A 20,420-nucleotide genomic window follows, 5' to 3' on the forward strand; every position below is an offset into this window, starting at 1 on the left:
AGAGACAAAGAAAGAGACAGCAGAAATTGAGACACGCAAGAGAGAGTCAATGGAGGGGCATGAGTGGGAGGGAGAGAGGGCGGGAGAGAGGGCAGAGGACTCCAACCAGCTACTTAAAGAAAATTCTGATGGAAGCTTTAGGCCTGTGGTGGTGGGACCTTTGCTTTTCATCGGGTCTGCAGGGAGGAAGGGTGAGCGGGATTTAGGGACTGTGTGTACCAGGCAAACGTGACAGCAGCTGGAAGCAAGTTTGGAAAGGTTATTCCCAAGTTAGGGATGTGAGTGGATGAGCTTTGTGAAGTCCCATGACACAGGCTCTGGAATCAGAGCTCCTCCCAGGGAGCCAGGAGCACATCAGTCACATCATCTCCCTGCTCCTTGGTCCCCTGGTTGTAAACTGGAGCTAAAAACAGCACCTCATGGCCTGGGGTGAGGATTACACTTTATGATGTGTGCAAAATGTTAGGATAGTGCCTGGAACATCATAAATGCCCCATATTTTAAAACGTTTTTTGTGTGTTTTTAGGTAAAGGAGAAGCAAACTCTAAAAATGCACGGTCCAGGAGTTTGGTTTTGCCCCTTCCGTTTCCCTGAGCTCTTTTTTTTTTTTTTTTTTTTTAACTGAGATAGTCCTCCCTCAGTAAAAGGAAGCCATTCCTTCCCCTCAAATTCTCTGGAAGACAGGAGATCCCCATCCTTTGAGCATATGTCCTGTGGGTGACCTGGAGAATAATCGAGAGTTCATTGTGCTCTGTGGAGGGCAGTGGGGGAGACACCCTGAGAAGCATTGTGGGCTATTTCTTCATAAGGGTCTCCCAGAATTTAGAGCTATAGGTGACATCCAGCAGAGATGTTACTTCTTTGTGACACTCTATGGACACGTGTGTAAATCAAAGTCATCTGTGTCCAGCACAGAAGGCCTGAGCCAAGGCCATGTTCTGTGTCATGACTCTTTATCAAGCCGGGTGTGAACATGAAGAGCAGACGCTCACTGTAACACCGCTGGCGTTCTCAGCTGCCACCGGCAACCCAGCCACCACTTACACAAGTCTGACCTTTCAATGTCAATGTCTATTTTTCCACTGACAGCCCTGTGAGATGCATACAGTCAATTCTCTGTCATTTCTCTTGGCTTTGGGGAGATTGATAGCTTGACCATCCTCACCTTGGGAAAAGGGAGAGAGAGAAAGCCTCTGGGACCTAGGAAGGTCAAAGCCACACTAGGCAGACCTGTCCTTAGGCTCTCGGAAATGGGTGAAAAATCAGTTTACCGCCTTATCTACTTATCTTGTCGGGTTCCTAATTTCCAAGAGATTTCATGCTTTCTTATTACATGTGCATATAATGCAAGCGTTCAAAACTCCAAGCCAATCAAGATCTACACAAAGATAGAGAGGGAGTGTCCGAAAGGAAGTATGAACAATTGCCGAGGGGCTGTTCTCCTTGGTATTCAAAAGTGGTCTAGACTATGTGAACATTTCAACCGCCAGTGAAGTGAATTACATTCACATTCTGGAGGGACCCACTATGATCTGCTTAGCTGCAGTAGCAATATTGATACTGATAAACTGCTATACTATAAAAATAGCTAACATTTCTCGAGAGCTGCTTATGTGCCAGGCACTGGGCCATTAGTCTTAAATGAATTATTTAAGGCCCTGATGAGTTAGGTACTATTTTTATTTTCATTTTGCAAATGAGAAAACTGAAGGCCGAAGCGGTCAGTAACTTGCCCGAGGCTGTTGTGGTGGGATAACTTATTGCAGGTGTGTTTTGTGGGGAGAAGGTGGAGGAGAGGGTGAGGAGGAAGGCACCGTTGGCTAGAATTAAGAAGCAACAGTGGTGGGATTGGTGGTCAAGCAGATGATCAGAAAGCACTGAGAAAGGATAGAACTAAGATAATTGCTTTAATTGTCTTGGGGCACTAATTGCTTTAATGTCTGTGTGGCATACTGTCTCACATGTGAACCTTTTGCTCTGACTAGTACTGCATTTTCACCTTTGATCATTTTTTAAGATAGCAGGAGGGATGGCAGAGCCCAGTTTAAGTCAGGGGATTTAGAACAAATCAAGTTGACTTTGCTTGGCTTGTTGTCTTCTTCTAGAGTGGTGTACGAATATAAAGGCTTGATGTTTTATAGAACAGTGGGTTTCAACCACTTTTTTAGAACCCCTGAAAATGAAGCCTTACGCAGAAATTCAATATATTAGGAGATAAAAGCATGGCTTTGAAGATGAAGGAGCTATGTAATTGCCATGTGTGCAATGTGGATGCTACATAAAAATAAAACCAAGGTGCAGAACAGTGTACTAAGATTACAAGGTATGTATGTACATGGACGAAAACTTGGGACTGGGGGGGAAGGATATGAAGGAGACATTTGTACAATATAATGTACTTTTGTACAATATAATTCTTTTACCTTGTGCATATATTAGTTAAACAAAGTGGGATTCAGGGGCTCTTAGCAACGACTCCTCTTTTCCTCTTCCCCTTATTTCCCTTTTGGCACCTCCTGAGGGGTTCCGTGGAGCACAGTTTAAGAAGCATTGACCCAGCAAGTGCCTTAGTTGTCCTGTCTTAATAAGAACCAGCATCCACCTTGGCCATGCTCTAATTACACGTTGGCACTCAGGGCTGGTATCATCCCAATCAGTCAGTGTGTGTGTATGAAGTGACTGAGGGCGGGGACCTTGAGTCCATGTGGCTTCATCTGATAAAACAATGCAGTATTTGGGAAGTGTAAAGCAACCTTCACAGAGGCTTGTTTTAAAGCCAAGATCCTTGTTTTTGCAAAAAGCACTCTGTTTGCCAGTGTGAGATCCCCCCATCCCCTAGCTCTAGGCACCTACCTCTCTGCCACCACTTACTCTTTCTCATGCTGCTCCGCCCTTTGCGGAGGGAGCCCTGCCCCAGGGTCCCCAGACCGGCCAGGTTCCGCACGGGGTTGACTATGGCTGTGGGCACGAAGACGGACTTGAAGGGCCGGTTCTGCCGGGGATCAGCTTCTGAAATGCTGCCTTGGGAGGACACAGAGGAGGTGGATAACGTCCATGTGGCGTGGAGAGCAGAGCTCCGCGAGTCTGGAACACTAGATGTCTTTCTGGTTATGCAAATTTTTTTTTTTTTTTTTTTTTGTGAAAGAGAAGAAATAGAGAAAGAAAAGTTTCAGTCAAGAGTCCTGTTTTAAAAAAAAACGGTCAGCTCCTAACTGTATAGCACATGTGGTCCCTCTTCATCGTATTCCTACCCATACATACATCATATACACATATATATATATATATATGTTTATACTTGTCTTCAACACAGGCTTAACTATGGAGACCTCAGCTTCCACACCTGGATAACTGTGTGGGCATGCTGAGGGAAGGGAGAGGGTCTTATACTGAGGCCTGGTGGAACTAGAAGACTTGAATATCTTCATCTTTCACTCCAGCTCTGATCACTCTTCACCCCGTGTCCCTTCAGCCCTCAGTTCAGAGCACAAGATCTTGTATGTGCTCATTTCGCTTTGCAGGGGCGATTTCTTGTTCTTCCAGTGACTTTCCCACTAGATCCTAAACTCTTTGAAGGCAGAGATTTTATATGACTTGTTTTATAGCCTCTGTGTTCTGCACATATTGTTTATTAACAAATGTTTGTTGAATGGCTGCCATGATGCTTTTAGCACTGAAGCCAATCATTTTGTCTCACACATAGTAAGCACTTACTGTATACCCACTGTAACACCCAGCATTGGCCAAACACTTTGCCCACATCATCTCACAGGTTCTTCTCGACAGCCTTTTGAGGTAGGTCCTATTAGTGCTACTGTTTTGTAGGTTAAAAAATAGAGATTTACTGTTACTTGTCCAAGCAATGAAGAGATATGAGATTTGAACCCAGGTCCAGGCTGGCCCCTCGCTCTACCACTAAGCTACCTACCTTCTGGCTAGTTAGAGCATTCATCGTTTGGAAAACCCTGCATCCTACTTGAAAATTAACAAACTAAAGGAGCTGGTAGGCCCTACACATGCCTCCATAAGACCTAATTCTTCAGGCTTAGGCTCTGATTTTTAAGAACAGTGTTAATGTTTTGTAAAACAGCAATCTCCTGTCCATGTTTCCAGCCTGCAACTCCCTGAACCCCATGGGGAATCGTGTCATTTTACAGGCCCTTCTTGCCCTTTTACCATCCTGCCCCAACATCACAGCCCCTACCGAGTAGTCCATGAATCCCCTTGTCACTCTGTTGATTAAATAACCCCTGCTAATTCCCTGGAGATAACCAGTTCAACCAAGGCCCTGGCACAGAGATGCCCTCCACGTATTTTCCTTCCTGTCAATGCCTCCGGGTTTCTCTTTAGGTAATTTCCCCTTATTTCTCCTTTTCTCTCCTTGTTTTGCTTTAAAAAAAAGTATATGTAGTTTAATATTGAGCCACCAGTGTTATACAAGATGGGAAAGGCATCATGTAATGCAGCCAACTCTGCCCAGGAAGCATATGCAGCCAAACATGCTGGGAACTGATGCTTGCAGAGAGGGGCTTCTGTCCACAGCCTTCAGCCTGCTTCTGGCCCCTGGGGATGCAGTCAGTGAGGCAGAGTGGGCTGTACACCAGGAAGAGCTCAGACTACATTCTGGAGATGAAGGCTGGGCTGGAGAGAACTCCCCAGCACTGGCTTGCCTGGCACAGTCTGCATCTACCTGTTTTTTAAAAAAATTAATAAATTTATTTATTTATTTATTTATTTATTTATTTATTTATTTATTTGTGGCTGTGCTGGGTCTTCGTTGCTCTGCGAGGGCTTTCTCTGGTTGCGGCGAGCAGGGTCTACTCTTTGTTGCACTGTGTGGGCTTCTCATTGCGGTGGCTTCTCTTGTTGCAGAGCACGGGCTCTAGGAGTGTGGGCTCCAGTAGTTGTGGCTCACGGGCTCTAGAGCGCGGGTTTCAGTAGTTGTGGCACGTGGGCTCAGTAGCTGTGGCTCACGGGCTCTAGAGCACAGGCTCAGTGGTTGTGGCACACGGGCTTACTTGCTCCGCAGCACATGGGATCTTCCTGGACCAGGGCTCGAAACTGTGTCCCCTGCATTGGCAGGTGGAGTCTTACCCACTGCCCCGCCAGGGAAGCCCCTACCTGTGTTTTAAACAAAGGCCTCAAAGTGTTGGATGCTGCAAAATGGACTGGCAACAGGAAAGACAGGTTCCAAATTTGTTGCCAGCAGCAGAAGCAGCAGCAGCAGCCTGGACAGAATACAGTTAATGAGGCCCAAGCCAGCCTAATTCCACCAGTCCCTTCTTTGGACAACTGTTTACAGACCAAGGTACAACTTCATTTTTCTGGACCCAGCATGAGGCTGGATTCCAGAAACTCCTAAATATCAAGTCCCCCATCCAACACTGAGTCCCTCTATGTCTTTTGGCAAAAAGCTCAGCACTTACCCAGCATGTTCTTCTAGTGTCAAAGCACTTTGCAAACTTATATTCATTTATCCCCATGACACCCCAGACCCGCAGATATTATGATCCCTGTTTTCTAGATGGAGAGACTGAAAGACATTCTGGGTTTAAGTGGGAGGTGTATGTGTTGCCTCTGATTTGCTCCACTGGGATGCTTTGAGTGTGCAGGTCCCTGTGTCCCCTTTTCTACCTGAGATATGAGTCCTTAAGAACTTGCGCAGAATTTGAAATGGACATGACACACAGTGGCTCTATCCTGCTCAGCATTGCCAGTAACCTCCTGGTAAGGCAAAAGCTTGGACCATGACAATCTTTATATAGTTCTATGTAGAAAGTTAAAGGAAAGTGAGTGGTAGCCCTCGTGTCACTTTTCTCTACCCCTTAGGCATCAGGATGGCATATGTGTCCAGTGAATGTTGCCAGAAAGAGAAATATCCTGGCTTATTGGACAGAAGGGCATTTATTGGGAGGACAGGAGGGAGCGGAAAGAGCTTGGAAACAGGATCCAAGGGAGGCTGCTGAGAGCTGGGCAGCAGGGATCTGAGGTGGGAAGAGTCTGATCAGGTGCTGCTCCTTGAGTCCCCACCATGAATGGCCTTCAACTCTGTCCACATTCTCTCCTCCCTTGTTCCTTCCTTGTTCATGTTTCCAAGTCCCAAGAGGCTGAGCCTGTCCCTCACCTGTGGTGATGAGTTGAGGAGGTTGGGGATGAGGGGAAGAAGGAGAGGGAGGAGGAGGGGGAGGAGGAGGAGGAGGAAGAAGGAAGAGGAGGGGGAGGGGAGGGGGGAGGAGGGAGGAGGAGGAGGGAAGGGGGGAGGGGGAGGGGAGGCGAGGGGAGGGGGAGGAGGAGAGAAGAGGAGGAGGAGGGGGGAGGGGAGGGGAGGGGGGAGGAGTTGGCTTCTGCAGCCTCTGAAAAGGGAGGACACTTATGCCTCTACCGAGACTGTGCTTGGAAGAGGAAATCAAAGGGATGTAGTGCTGTTAGGTAGGGCTGGAATGAAAATGTGACAAGTGTTCTGTACCACCTGAGCCAGGGGATAACTCTGGGATACGGGAACTAGGTCATGGTGGCAGATATTTAGTTGTGGTTGGCACAGTTGGACAGGCTGGTGGCACCATCGAGCACAGAGGGCTGGAGCTTTACACAGCATAGAAGCCTTTCCTCTCTCAGTAATTAAAAAGTTCCCTTGCTGAATTGTAAATCGAAACCCTGGCATTTTGGTCAACTCTGGTCTCTAATTGATCCCCAAACTCTGGCTGGCTCAGTTCATTAGGAGATGATGCTAGTAAGAGCAGAGGTTCAAACGCTCAGGGGGCACTTCACACCTTTGAGGTCTGGCTGTCTTATAAAAGGCAGCCCTGTACACCAAGGGGGCTGGTGGCAGTGCGGAGCCATCACTGCAAACAGACAACAAAAACGGGGCAAAACCTTTCACACACACAGAACGTTAGAACAGAAAGGGGCCTTGCGCACGTAGTCCAACCCACTCAGTAGGAAAAACTCAGCTGACAAAAGATGGCATCATTCAGCCCTGAGAAGCGGGAGGAATTAAACCTCCCACAGTGGGAAGGGTTGTTAAGAACAAGGGTGAGCTGCCCCCAGGTAGACAAACTGAGCATGTCATCTGCGTCCAAGATTTTGGGTATGGGAACTTTCTCTGCATCTGAGAGGTTGTCAGAGAAAACACATACACACAGAAAGCATTGATCTGCTGTCACCTAATAGCCCTCAGGAGAATATACTGTGACAGGGACTTTCCTTTTTAGAAATGCTGGCTCCCTAGAAGCAAACACACACATCAGCATAAGTAGCATCTCAGTATAGGCACATATGCAGGTTTCTATGAGCTGGGGGTGGGGATGGACTCATGGCAAACTATGCTGGTGCTGAAACTCCATCCACTGTCTAACACGCGGCCATCATGGAGCGGGTGAGTCTAGATGCTCATGACTCGCCTAAGAACAGATATAACTTGGAGAAAAGCCAAGAAGGAGAGAATGGGAAGCTGGAGCCTTGAAGTACACTGGAATGGAGTCCTACATGCATTCTAGTTAGGGTGACCTTATGTCCAGGTTTTCCCGGGAGAGTCTCAGTTTACACCTGCTCTCCTGGTAGAGTGTCCCTCTTTTATCTCAAAAGCATCCTAGTTTGGATGGTAAGTTATATGGTCACTCTTATTTTAATGTTTTTTTTCATGGAATATCCAGGACTTTGGGCTAAGGCCTGATGCACAAGCAAATGCCCCATTAGTAGAGATGGTCCCTAGAGGGTTCATGATAAGATTCCATGGAAGACTGTTCATGAGTTAGGGTAGGTCCTTGCTCTTCATTGTCACTTCTGGACCATCCTCCCACTCTTCTCAAGACTTCCCAGCTTGGATTCACATGATTAGACTCCACCACCTACCACCCTGCTGTGTTGGAGCCATCATTTCCCCTCTTTCCTTGAGGAATTGAGCTCCTGGATCACTGTCATTCTCTCCACCTCAATGGATCCTATCATGATGATCTCATCTAGTCTTAGGGCTTTAAATACCATCTCAAGGCTGGACCTCTTTCTTAAATGCTAGACATGTATACTCAACCGCTTACCAATGTCTTTACTAGGAATACTAAGGCATCTGAGACTTAATCTTCTAGGAACCAAGCTTTTGCTTCCCCCCAACACCTCAAAACCTGTTTGTTCCTCTCTTGGTTTTCAACTCCATCTCAGTAAAAGGCAACTCTGTCTTCCAGTTACTCAAGGCAAAAAAAAGGTGGACTCACCATGAATCTTCTCTTCTTTTACACCCAGTATTTGATTTGTCAGAAAATCCTGTTGTCTCTACCTTCAGAATATACCCAGAATCTAACCACTGCTCCCTCCCTCCACAGCTAGCGCTTTGGTTCATTTCACCGTCACCCCCTCCCCCAACCGGATTATTACAATATCTGCTTAACTAGTCTCTCTGCTTCCACCTTTTCCTATCTATAGTTTACCTTCAACCCAGCAACTAGAGGGATTCTGATTACAACGTAAATTAGATCATGTCATGCTTCTGCTCAAAGCCCTATAATATGGTTAAAGCCAAATTCCTCATTACGACCGAGGAAATTCTGTGTGATCTGAATCCCTGTTACCATTCTGACCTCATCACCTACTAACCCCCTCTCACTTCCCTAACCCAGTCCTATTGGCCTTCATGTCAGGGGTGCTTCTCCCTCAGGGCCTTTGTTCTGTACTTGCTGTTCCTTGGGCCTGGAACACACCTCCCTCATTCCTTCATTCTACCTTCTTACCACTCAGTAAGGCCATCTCTGACCAAGCTTTTAACATTGTAATCACCCCCACGCAAATTCTATCCCCCTTTCCTGACTTCTTTTTTCTTCTTAGACCTTATCATTAGCACACCACATATATTACTTACATGTCTTGTTTATTGTCTGTCTGTCCCACTAGAATGTAAGCTCCACTGGGCAAGGATATTGTGTCTTTTATTCACTGGTGTTTCTCCAGTATCTAAAAAGGTGCCTGACATATAGTGCTCAATACATATTTGTTGAATAAATGAATTAAAGCATCAGTTGTAGACATCCTTAGTTTGCCTTTGGAGGTTTTGCAGTTTTCTAACAAATTCCAAGAACCTTCCATTTGAAAGGAGTAACTATGATCCTCTATTCCAATTTTCTGACATGTGAAGAAATCTTTTTGCCTGGATCTGTTGGAACCCACATTTTGCCTGTAGTCTTTCTAGAAAGGGGATCCACCACCTCACCAGCCAGACTGATTAGAAAAATCTGTGGGTTAGAAAGTGCAGTCTTTTATTGAACCAGAACCTTCTAAGTTGTATTCACTGGTTCACTGTCTCCTCATGGAACAAATCTACTTCCTGGTCTACACATTCTGTTATGGTCCCTCTGACCCTTGTCTTCTGCAGCTCAAATAATCCTACTTTCTTTATAGGTTTCTCCAGTGATGTAGTTTCTGTCTCCTCACCATTGCTGCCCTCCACTGGACACACTGCCCCGCCTACATGAAAGTCCCCAGAACTGGCCATATATGACTCTAGTTCTGACCCCCATAGAGTACAATGGGATTATCCCTTTCCTTGGAGTTATGACTCTCTGGTATGTCATAAAGACAGAGTGTATGTGTGGTGATGGTCTTGCTGCCTTGTGACAGGCTTTGCCTGGACTTATGGGGGTGGGGGTAGGAGGAACCATGGATAGTTTTGGGGTCTGTGTGTATTTGTGGTCATATGAGGTGGCTGGACAAACTGTATGCCAGTGAAATTGTTGAATGTGCCAGAGAATGAAAAAGATTGGGGAAAGCTGCTTGGGAAGAAGATCTTCAGGGTAACTAGCATGTGACCTGGGGTGTGGATGGATGGGTAGTGGTCTGAGTCACAAAAACCCTGCCTAATGGCCCAGCATCCTGGGAAGTCTCCCAAGGTGCTTCAAGAGGTCTTCTGATCATTGTGTTTTCCCATTGTGCCATGATTGTGAAGTGTCAGGGTGCAGGGTGTGAGGTGCGATTTGGGGGGGATTATATAGTAGAAAACCTGAAATCTAGCTCTTGAGCAGACTGGTTAACTCTGCACATCAATTTCCTCATCTGTAAAATAACATCTACCTTAAACGAGATTCTTGAGCATAGCCAATGAGTTAAGAGATGCAAAAGTGCTTGTAAAATGTGAAGAGCTATTTAAAAGATAACTATTCTGCTATTTTTTTTTAAGTTAAGTGTTAGGAGGGTACTAGAGCAAAAGCTGTTTCTTGGCCCTTACTCTGAAAGGGCATTGAGTCCTTCAGTGATTCAACCCACAGATGGCCCCTGGCCTAGGTGACCTGACCCTCTGATGCCTGAGATTGGAGAGGACCCACCTGAAAATGGGGATGACATGGTTGTTGGGGAAGATGCCGACTCGCCCGGTCACCAAGGAGACACCCCTGAGCCAGCCATCCTGGTACTTCCCCAGGACCCTGATGCCCTCTCCTTTCTGCAGGTCCAGTTCGTCGGGTCCATGGGCTGAGTAGGAGTGCAGGGCTACAAACCTGGGGAGACACAAGGAACTGTTAAAGGAAGCTGGTGAGTGGAGGGTATGGAACCAGTGAAGGGTGAAGCGAGAGGAAAACTCAGAGCCCACCTGCCCGGTGTTTAGCAACAACACCTTTTAAGAACTGAAATCTCACTATGTAAGGCAGATGAAAGTGGTGGAGCCTGGTTGAAGTAGCAGTGGAGGGGCCCAGATCCTTGCCCCCTCCTCCTCTCTGCTCCTCCAACAGAGTGCCCCATAGCTGCAAATCACTCATTTAGGTCACATCAGCACTTTGACAATGGGGAAACTGGTCTAGAATAGAGAAAGGTGTTGGTGACCAGGAATCAGTGGCAGAGCTGGGTCTCAAACCTGGAAGTGATGGTTCTATCTAGGATGCTTTTTCACACTGCTTAGAATATGCCCCAAGACAATGGTCACAGCCATCAAGGTTCAGGGAACTGAGGAGTCAGCAGAGAAACCTCTCTGATCCACTCCCTCTCCTGAGGGTAGGGACATGTCTGACCCCAGGAATGGCCCGAGGAGCTTAGCTTAATGTAGGCCGGAGGTGGACATGGGAAAATGGGAGGCAGGTGTTAATTTCAGTGTTTGGCACACTGGAATACTGGCTGCATGTTGGCATGGAGGAGGATGGGCTTGAAACATGGTAGAAATGTTCTCGGGTTAGAGCAGTGACTTGCCTCTCTGAAGTCCACACAGGAGTTGGGCAGGTAACATCCAGGTATGAGCCAGGGGGTGAAGACCCTGGGGAATAGTGAGGCTGTGGAAGGAGAATAACTGCCCGACTAAAGGCATTAAAAATAACCCACTTTGGCTTGCCAGGTTCGGGATTACCAGTGAATGGCCTCAGGCTGGATGTTAGGAAGTCCTTCTAGACTCTATGGACTGTGAGACACTGAAACGTTTTATCAAAGGGGCTAGGAGAGTGTTCTCATCTGCAAGGTTCCTTTCCCCTCTAAAATGCTATATTTATTTCTTGCTGATTACTAGAGCAACATCTATTGATGACCTAGCATTGTGAATCTAAAGGAAGACAATAGAAATTGCTCAGTACCCAAGCTTCCTGCAATGTTTTGGTATATGATCTTCCAGTCTCTTTCTACTTTTGTAAAATAATGAGCCAGGAAGATGTGGTTTGGTAATTTGTGTTTTTCACCATTATTCCCTTTGGAGGTTGTAAAAGAAGGGGAGCTGTTATCTCTCTGGATGTGTTGGTTGGGGACTGGGAATGCTTGATGGCAGAGGGATGGCAAAGATGACCCCTCTATGCCAGGACCGGGAGTGGAGGGTTGAGCTTTTTTTACTCACATGTTAGCTGAGAGGTGTTGCTGGGAGCCGGGCAGACTGATGATGGCTGTGGAATGTCCTGGGAAGGCAGGTGCAGGGTGATAAGTGCTGACCTACACAGACAGAAAAGCCAGGCAGAGCCAGTGAACATCACCAGCCAGACCCACAACAGAGTTGCTGCAGCCTGACGCAACTAAAACCAAGGGCCACGCCTGGCACCACCCAGCATGTGTCTTCTCTGTGGTTTGGGACTGTGGGCAGAGCTGAGTGGTGGTAGATTGGTTTATGGTCTGCTGGGGTGGCATGCCAGGGTCGCAATCTAAAAGACTGCTCAGAGAGGGCAGAGGAGAAGACCTGTCTAGTTTACAGTCAACAGGGTACTGCCAGGATCCTCGATCTCTTCCCTGGGCCCCTCCCTACCCATCTCCCACTGCACTCACCTCCGTCTATGAAAACCTATTCTCATAAAATGATACAATGGCTAATACTGAGAACTTAACACTCGCCAGGCAGTTTCAAGAGCTTTACAAGTATCAGCTAATTTAATCCTTATTAAAGGGACTATTATCATCCCTATTTTTGGATGAGAAACTGAGGGAAAGAAAAGTTACCTAACTAGTATGAAACAAATTTTTAAACCAGGTTGTCTAGGTCCTGAGCCCACACTATCAGTATTAACACACACACACAGACACACACACTCACATTCACACACACACACACACACACCAGTTTACCCAGTGACTTAAGGAAGGTAAATCTGCATCCTCTTTACTTTTCCAGGATGAAAGAGGGAGCAATAATGCTAAAAGTATCTGGAAACTGCCTATTATCCTGGCACCTTGCCTGTTGTCTAATGTCTTACCTTGCTTATTTCCTTCTTGGCATATATCACAGGCTGTGATTGTTTCCTTGTTTAATTACTGACCATCCCCCATCACTAGACTGTAAGTTCCATGAGGGCAGGGACTATGTCTTGTTCATCATTGTATTTCTTATGTGCCCAATATGTACTTGTAGCTTAAAGAATGAATAAATGAACAAAAAGATCTTTCTACCCAGTCCACCAAGGACTAATGAAACCTCAACCATCTCCATGCCATCCAGAGTAAATACATTCAATCTGTCTTCAGTTGTCAACCCATAAGCGATGGTAGCTACATATGTGTGCCTTTTTAGGACTATGCATTTGTGGGTAAAACTATTATTTGCATTTGTGTGTTTGGGCAGTTGCTAATCCATTACTGAGTACATGTATCTCTGGTTCTTTCTACAATTGCATATGCTTTTTCAGAACCCATGACAATTGTATGTACATGTATGATGGCACTGGTCTATTGTATGTTTGATTATGTTCACATATGCGGGTCTGTGGATTGATAAGCATGTATACTCTGTGTGATTATATGTATGTGTGGTTGTAAATGTCTATCTGGAATTCTGTGTGTATGTATGTAAACTCTAGAGGTGTGTGCAAATATGCATGGGTATAGTTTTGTGTGTGTGCCAATGACTGTATAAATGTATGTATGGCTGGGTATGTATGTGTGACATTTCAATCCAGGAATAGGATCAGAAAACTCTTCCAGTCAGATAGTAACAAGTGTTGGCAAGAATGTAGAGAAATCAAAACCCTCATACAGTGTTGGTGGAAATGTAAAATGGTTCAGGCCCTTTGGAAAATAGTTTTGCAGTTCCTCAAATGACTAAACATAGAATTACCATATGACCCAGTAAGTCCAATACCCAAGAGAGATGAAGACATATGTCCACACTAAAGCTTGTGCATGAATTTTAAAGCAGCATTATTTATAATAGGCAAAAGGTGGAAATAACCCAAATGTCCATTGACTAATGAATGAATAAACAAAATGTGGTATATCCATACAATGGAATATTATTCAACCATAAAAGAAATGAAGTATTGATATATGCCAGAACATGGATAAGCCTTGAAAACATTATGCTAATTTAAAGGAGTCAGACACAAAAAAAATTACATAATTCCATTTATATGAAATGACCAGAATAGGCAAATCTATATAGAAAGTAGATTAGTGGTTTCCAGAGGCTGGGGTTATAGGGGGATATAGGAATAATAGTTAAGGGTACAGGGTTTCTTTTTGAGGTGATGACATATTGTAAAATTGTGGTGAAAATGATTGCACATATCTGTGAATATATTAAAAATCACTGACTTGTACATCTTAAATGGCTTAAATGTATGTTATGTGAAATATATTTTAATAAGCTTTAAAAAAAGATGCCAAAAAGCATATGATCATCTCAATAGATGTAGTAAAAGCATTTGATAAAATTCAACATCCATTTATGATAAAAACGCTCCAGAAAGCAGGCAAAGAGGGAACATACCTCAACATAGTAAGGGCCATATATGGCAAACCCACAGCTAACATTGTACTCAATGATGAAAAATTGAAAGCATTTCCTCTAAGATCAGGAGCAAGACAAGGATGTCCACTTTCGTCACTTATATTCAACATAACTTTGGAAGTCCTAGGCATGGCAATCAGAGAAGAAAAAGAAATAAAAGGAATCCAAATTGGAAAGGAAGAAGTAAAACTGCTCGTTTGCAGATGACATGATACTATGAATAGAAAATCCTAAAGACACCACCAGAAAAACTACTAGAGCTCATCAATGAATTTGGTAAAGTTGCAGGATATGAAATTAATATACAGAAACCTGTTGCATTTCTATACACTAACAATGAAAGATCAGAAAGAGAAATTAAGAAGACAATCCCATTTACCACAACATCAAAAATACCTAGGAATAAACCTACCTAAGGAGGCAAAAGACCTGTACTCTGAAAACTATGACGCTGATAAAAGAAATCAAAGATGACACAAATAGATGGAAAGATATACTGTGTTCTTGGATTAGAAGAATCAATATTGTTAAAATGACCATACCACCCAAGGCAATCTACAGCTTCATTGCAATCCCTCTCAAAATACCAATGGCATTTTTCACAGAACTAGAACAAATAATTTAAAAATTTGTATGGAAACACAAAAGACCCCGAATAGCCAAAACAATCTTGAGAAAGAAGAACAGAGCTGAAGGAATGACACTCCTTGACTTCAAACCATAATAGTCATCAAAACAGTATTGTACTGGCACAAAAACAGGCACACAGATCAATGGAACAGGATAGCACAGAAATAAACCCACACACTTATGTTCAATTAATCTATGACAAAGGCGAAAAGACTATGCAATGGAGAAAAGACAGTCTCTCTTCAATAAGTGATGCTGGGAAAACTGGACAACTACATATAAAAGAAAGGGGGCTTCCCTGGTGGCACAGTGGTTGAGAGTCTGCCTGCCAATGCAGGAGACACGGGTTCATGCCCCGGTCCAGGAAGAGCCCACATGCCGCGGAGCAGCTGGGCCCGTGAGGCAAGGCTGCTGAGCCTGTGCATCCGGAGCCTGTGCTCTGCAATGGGAGAGGATACAACAGTGAGAGGCCCGTGTACCACAAAAAAAAAAAAAAGAAAAAGAAAAAGAAAAAAGAAAACATATAAAAGAAAGGAATTAGAACATCCTCTAATACTATGTAGAAAAATAAACTCTAAATGGATTAAAGACCTAAATATAAGACTGGATACTATGAAACTCCTAGAGAAAAACATAGGCAGAACACTCTGACATAAATTGTAGCAATATTTTTTTGGATCTGTCTCCTAAAGTAAAGGAGATAAAAGCAAAAATAAACAAATGGGACCTAATTAACTTAAAAGCTTTTGCACAGCAAATGTAGCCATTGACAAAATGAAAAGACAACCTACTGAATGACAAAAGATATTTGCAAATGATATGACCAATAAGGGATTACTATCCAACATACGTAAACAGTTCATACAACTCAACAACAAAAAAACAAACAACTGATTAAAAATGGGCAGAAGGTCTAAGTAGATATGTTTCCAAAGAGGAAATGCAGATGGCCAACAGGCATGTGAAAAGACGTTCAACATTGCTAATCATCAGGGAAATGCAAAACAAAACCGCAATGAGATATCACTTCACACCTGTGAGAATGGCTATCAAAAATGGACACAAATAACAAATGTTGGTGAGGATGTGGAGAAAAGTAAACCTCTGTACACTGTTGGTGGGAGCCACTGTGGTGCAGCCACTGTGGAAAACAGTATGGAGGTTTATCAAAGAAATAAAAATAGAACTAACATATGACCCAGCAATTAAACTCCTGGGTATATGTACAAAACAAACAAACAAACAAACAACCAAAAACACTAATTTGAAAAGATACACGCACTCCTGACCTAGAGGAACTTGACCAACAAGTAGAAGATGACGAGAGAGCCTGAACCAAGATGGCGGAGTACAAGGACGTACTCTCACTCCCTCTTGTGAGAACACCAGAATCACAGCTAACTGCTGAACAATCATCGACAGGAAGACACTGGAACTCACCAAAAATGATACCCCACATCCAAAGACAAAGGAGAAGCCACAATGAGACAGTAGGAGGGGTGCAATCACAGTAAAATCAAATCCCATAACTGCTGGGTGGGTGACTCACAAACTAGAGAACACTTATACCACAGAAGTCCACCCACTGGAGTGAAGGTTCTGAGCCCCACGTCAGGCTTCCGAACCTGGGGGTCCGGCAACAGGAGGAGGAGTTCCTAGATAATCAGACTTTGAGGCCTAGTGGGATTTGATTGCAGGACTTGACAGGACTGGGGAAACAGAGACTCCACTCTTGGAGGGCACACACAAAGTAGTGTGCGCATCAGGACCCAGGGGAAGGAGCAGTGACCCCAGGGGAGACTGAAGCAGACCTACCTGCTAGTGTTGGAGGGTCTCCTGCAGAGGTGGTGGGTGGCTGTGGCTCACCGTGAGGACAAGGACACTGGGAGCAGAAGTTCTCGGAAGTACTCCTTGGCGTGAGCCCTCCCAGAGTCTGCCATTAGCCCATTAGCAGCCTCCAGTGTTGGGTTGCCTCAGGCCAAACAATGAACACGGAGGGAATCCAGCCCCACCCATCAGCAGTCCAGCGGATTAAAGTTTTACTGAGCTCTGCCCACCAGAGCAACAGCCAGCACTACCCACCTCCAGTCCTTCCCATCAGGAAACTCGCACAAGCCTCTTAGATAGCCTCATCCACCAGAGGGCAGACAGCAGAAGCAAGAAGAACTACAATCCTGCAGCCTGTGGAATAAAAGCCACATTCACAGAAAGACAGACAAGATGAAAAGGCAGAGGGCTGTGTACCAGATGAAGGAACAAGATAAAACCCCAGAAAAACAACTAAAGGAAGTGGAGATAGGCAACCTTCCAGAAAGAGCATTCAGAATAATGATAGTGAAGATGATCCAGGACCTCGGAAAAAGAATGGAGGCAAAGATCGAGAAGATGCAAGAAATGTTTAACAAAGACCTAGAAGAATTAAAGAACAAACAAACAGACATGAACAATACAGTAAGTGAAATGAAAACTACACTAGAAGGAATCAATAGCAGAATAACTGAGGCAGAAGAATGGATAAGTGAACTAGAAGACAGAATGGTGGAATTCACTGCTGCTGAACAGAATAAAGAAAAAAGAATGAAAAGAAATGAAGACAGCCTAAGAGACCTCTGGGACAACATTAAATGCAACAACATTCGCATTATAGGGGTCCCAGAGGGACGAGAGAGAGAGAGAGGACCTGAGAAAATATTGGAAGAAATTATAGTCAAAAACTTCCCTAACATGGGAAAGGAAATAAACACCCAAGTCCAGGAAGTGCAGAGAGTCCCATACAGGATAAACCCAAGGAGAAACATGCCGAGACACATAATAATCAAATTGGCAACAATTAAAGGCAAAGAAAAATTATTGAAAGCACCAAGGGAAAAACAACAAATAACATACAAGGGAACTCCCATAAGGTTAACAGCTGCTTTGTCAGCAGAAACTCTACAAGCCAGAAGGGAGTGGCATGATATACTTAAAGTGATGAAAGGGAAGAATCTACAACCAAGATTACTCTACCTGACAAGGATCTCATTCAGATTCGATGGAGAAATCAAAATCTTTACAGACAGGCAAAAGCTAAGAGAATTCAGCACCACCAAACCAGCTCTACAACAAATGCTAAAGGAACTTCTCTATGTAGGAAACACAAGAGAAGAAAAGGACCTACAAAACAAACCCAAAACAATTAAGAAAATGGTCATAGGAACATACATATCGATAATTACCTTAAACATGAATGGATTAAATGCTCCAACCAAAAGGCACAGGCTTGCTGAATAGATAAAAAAAACAAGACCCATCTATATGCTGTCTACAAGAGACCCACTTCAGACCTAGGGACACATATAGACTGAGGGTGAAGGGATGGAAAAAGATATTCCATGCAAATGGAAATCAAAAGAAAGCTGGAGTAGCAATACTCATATCAGATAAAATAGAGAATAACATTCTTTAAAATAAAGAATGTTACAAGAGACAAGGAAGGACACTACATAATGATCAAGGGGTGAATCCAAGAAGAAGATATAACAATTATAAATATATATGCACCCAACATAGGAGCACCTCAATACATAAGGCAACTGCTAACAGCTCTAAAAGAGGAAATTGACAGTAACACAATAATAGTGGGGGAGTTTAACACCTCACTTACATCAATGGACAGATCATCCAAAATGAAAATAATTAAGGAAACAGAAGCTTTAAATGACACAATAGACCAGATAGATTTAATCGATATTTATAGGACATTCCATCCAAAAACAGCAGATTACACTTTCTTCTCAAGTGAGCATGGAACATTCTCCAGGATAGATCACATCTTGGGTCACGAATCAAGCCTTGGTAAATTTTTAAAAAATTGAAATCATATCAAGCATCTTTTCTGACCACAATGCCATGAGATTAGAAATGAATTACAGGGAAAAAAAATGTAAAAAACACAAACACATGGAGGCTAAACAATACATTACTAAATAACCAAGAGATCACTGAAGAAATCAAAGAGGAAATCAAAAAATACCTAGAGACAAATGACAATGAAAACACGACGATCCAAAACCTATGGGATGCAGCAAAAGCAGTTCCAAGAGAGAAGTTTATAGCTATACAAGCCTACCTCAAGAAACAAAAAAAATCTCAAATAAACAATCTAACCTTACACCTAAAGGAACTAGAGAAAGAAGAACAAACAAAACCCAAAGTTAGCAGAAGGAAAGAAATTATAAAGATCAGAGCAGAAATAAAATAGAAACAAAGAAAACAATAGCAAAGATCAATAAAACTAAAAGCTGGTTCTTTGAGAAGATAAACAAAATGGATAAACCATTAGCCAGACTCATCAAGAAAAAGAGGGAGAGGACTCAAATCAATAAAATTATAACGAAAAAGGAGAAGTTACAACAGACACCGCAGAAATACAAAGCATCCTAAGCGACTACTACAAGCAACTCTATGACAATAAAATGGACAACCTGGAAGAAATGGACAAATTCCTAGAAAGTTATAACCTTCCAAGACTGAACCAGGAAGAAATAGAAAATATGAACAGGCCAATCACAAGTAATGAAATTGAAACTGTGATTAAAAATCTTCCAAGAAACAAAAGTCCAGGACCAGATGCCTTCACAGGTGAATTCTATCAAACATTTAGAGAAGAGCTGACACCCATCCTGCTCAAACTCTTCCAAAAAATTGCAGAGGAAGGAACACTCCCAAACTCATTCTATAAGGCCACCATCACCCTGATACCAAAACCAGACAAAGATACTTCAAAAAAAGAAAATTACAGACAAATGTCCCTGATGAATATAGATACAAAAATCCTCAACGAATTACTAGCAAACAGAATCCAACAACACATTAAAAGGATCATACACAATGATCAAGTGGGATTTATCCCAGGGATGCAAGGATTCTGCAATATATGCAAATCAATCAATGTGATATACCATATTAACAAATTGAAGAAGAAAAACCATATGATCATCTCAGTAGATGCAGAAAAAGCTCTTGACAAAATTCAACACCCATTTATGATAAAAACTCTCCAGACTGGGCCCGTGTGCCACAACTGCAGAGCCTGTGTTCTGGAGCCTGCGGGCCACAACTGCTGAGCCAGTGTGCCACAGCTACTGAAGTCTGGACACCTGGAGCCCGTGCTCCACAGCGGGAGAGGCCACCACAGTGGGAGGCCTGTGCACTGCAATAAAGGGTGGCCCCTGCTCGCCGCTTCTGGAGGGAGCCCGCGCGCAGCATCGAAGACCCAATACAGACCAAAAATAAATAAATAAATATTTTAAAAGATGGTTAAAAAAAAAATCTCTCCAGAAAGTGGGCATAGAGGGAACCTACCTCAACATAATAAAGGCCACATACAACAAACCCACAGAAAACATCATTCTCAATGGTGTAAAACTGAAAGCATTTCCTCTAAGATCAGGAACAAGACAAGGATGTCCACTCTCACCACTAGTATTCAACATAGTTTTGGAAGTTCTAGCCACAGCAATCAGAGAAGAAAAAGAAATAAAAGGAATACAAATTGGAAAAGAAGAAGTAAAGCTGTCACTGTTTACAGATGACATGATACTATACATAGAGGATCCTAAAGATGCCACCAGAAAACTACTAGAGCTAA

General features: G+C 43.6%; 1 protein-coding gene across 2 annotated transcripts in view; it reads right to left on the reverse strand.

Moving 5' to 3' along the window:
• Positions 1-20,420, reverse strand: part of SH3RF2 (SH3 domain containing ring finger 2) — a 142,280-nt gene that overhangs the window by 20,764 nt on the left and 101,096 nt on the right. Inside the window, exons 6-8 of one of the 2 annotated variants that reach the window (XM_082620912.1) lie at positions 11,789-11,880; positions 10,308-10,478; positions 2,872-3,104 (exon numbers count right to left, since the gene is read on the reverse strand). In XM_082620912.1, coding sequence (XP_082477038.1) covers positions 2,872-3,104; positions 10,308-10,478; positions 11,789-11,880 — 496 coding nt within the window. Of the gene's footprint in view, positions 1-2,853; positions 3,105-10,307; positions 10,479-11,788; positions 11,881-20,420 lie in introns of both variants that reach the window. The other variant, XM_082620911.1, reaches the window with a different exon arrangement.

The sequence above is a fragment of the Mesoplodon mirus genome (genome assembly GCF_964341445.2).
Source record: "Mesoplodon mirus genome assembly, chromosome: 5".
In the NCBI taxonomy this organism is placed as follows: Eukaryota; Metazoa; Chordata; class Mammalia; order Artiodactyla; family Ziphiidae; genus Mesoplodon; species Mesoplodon mirus.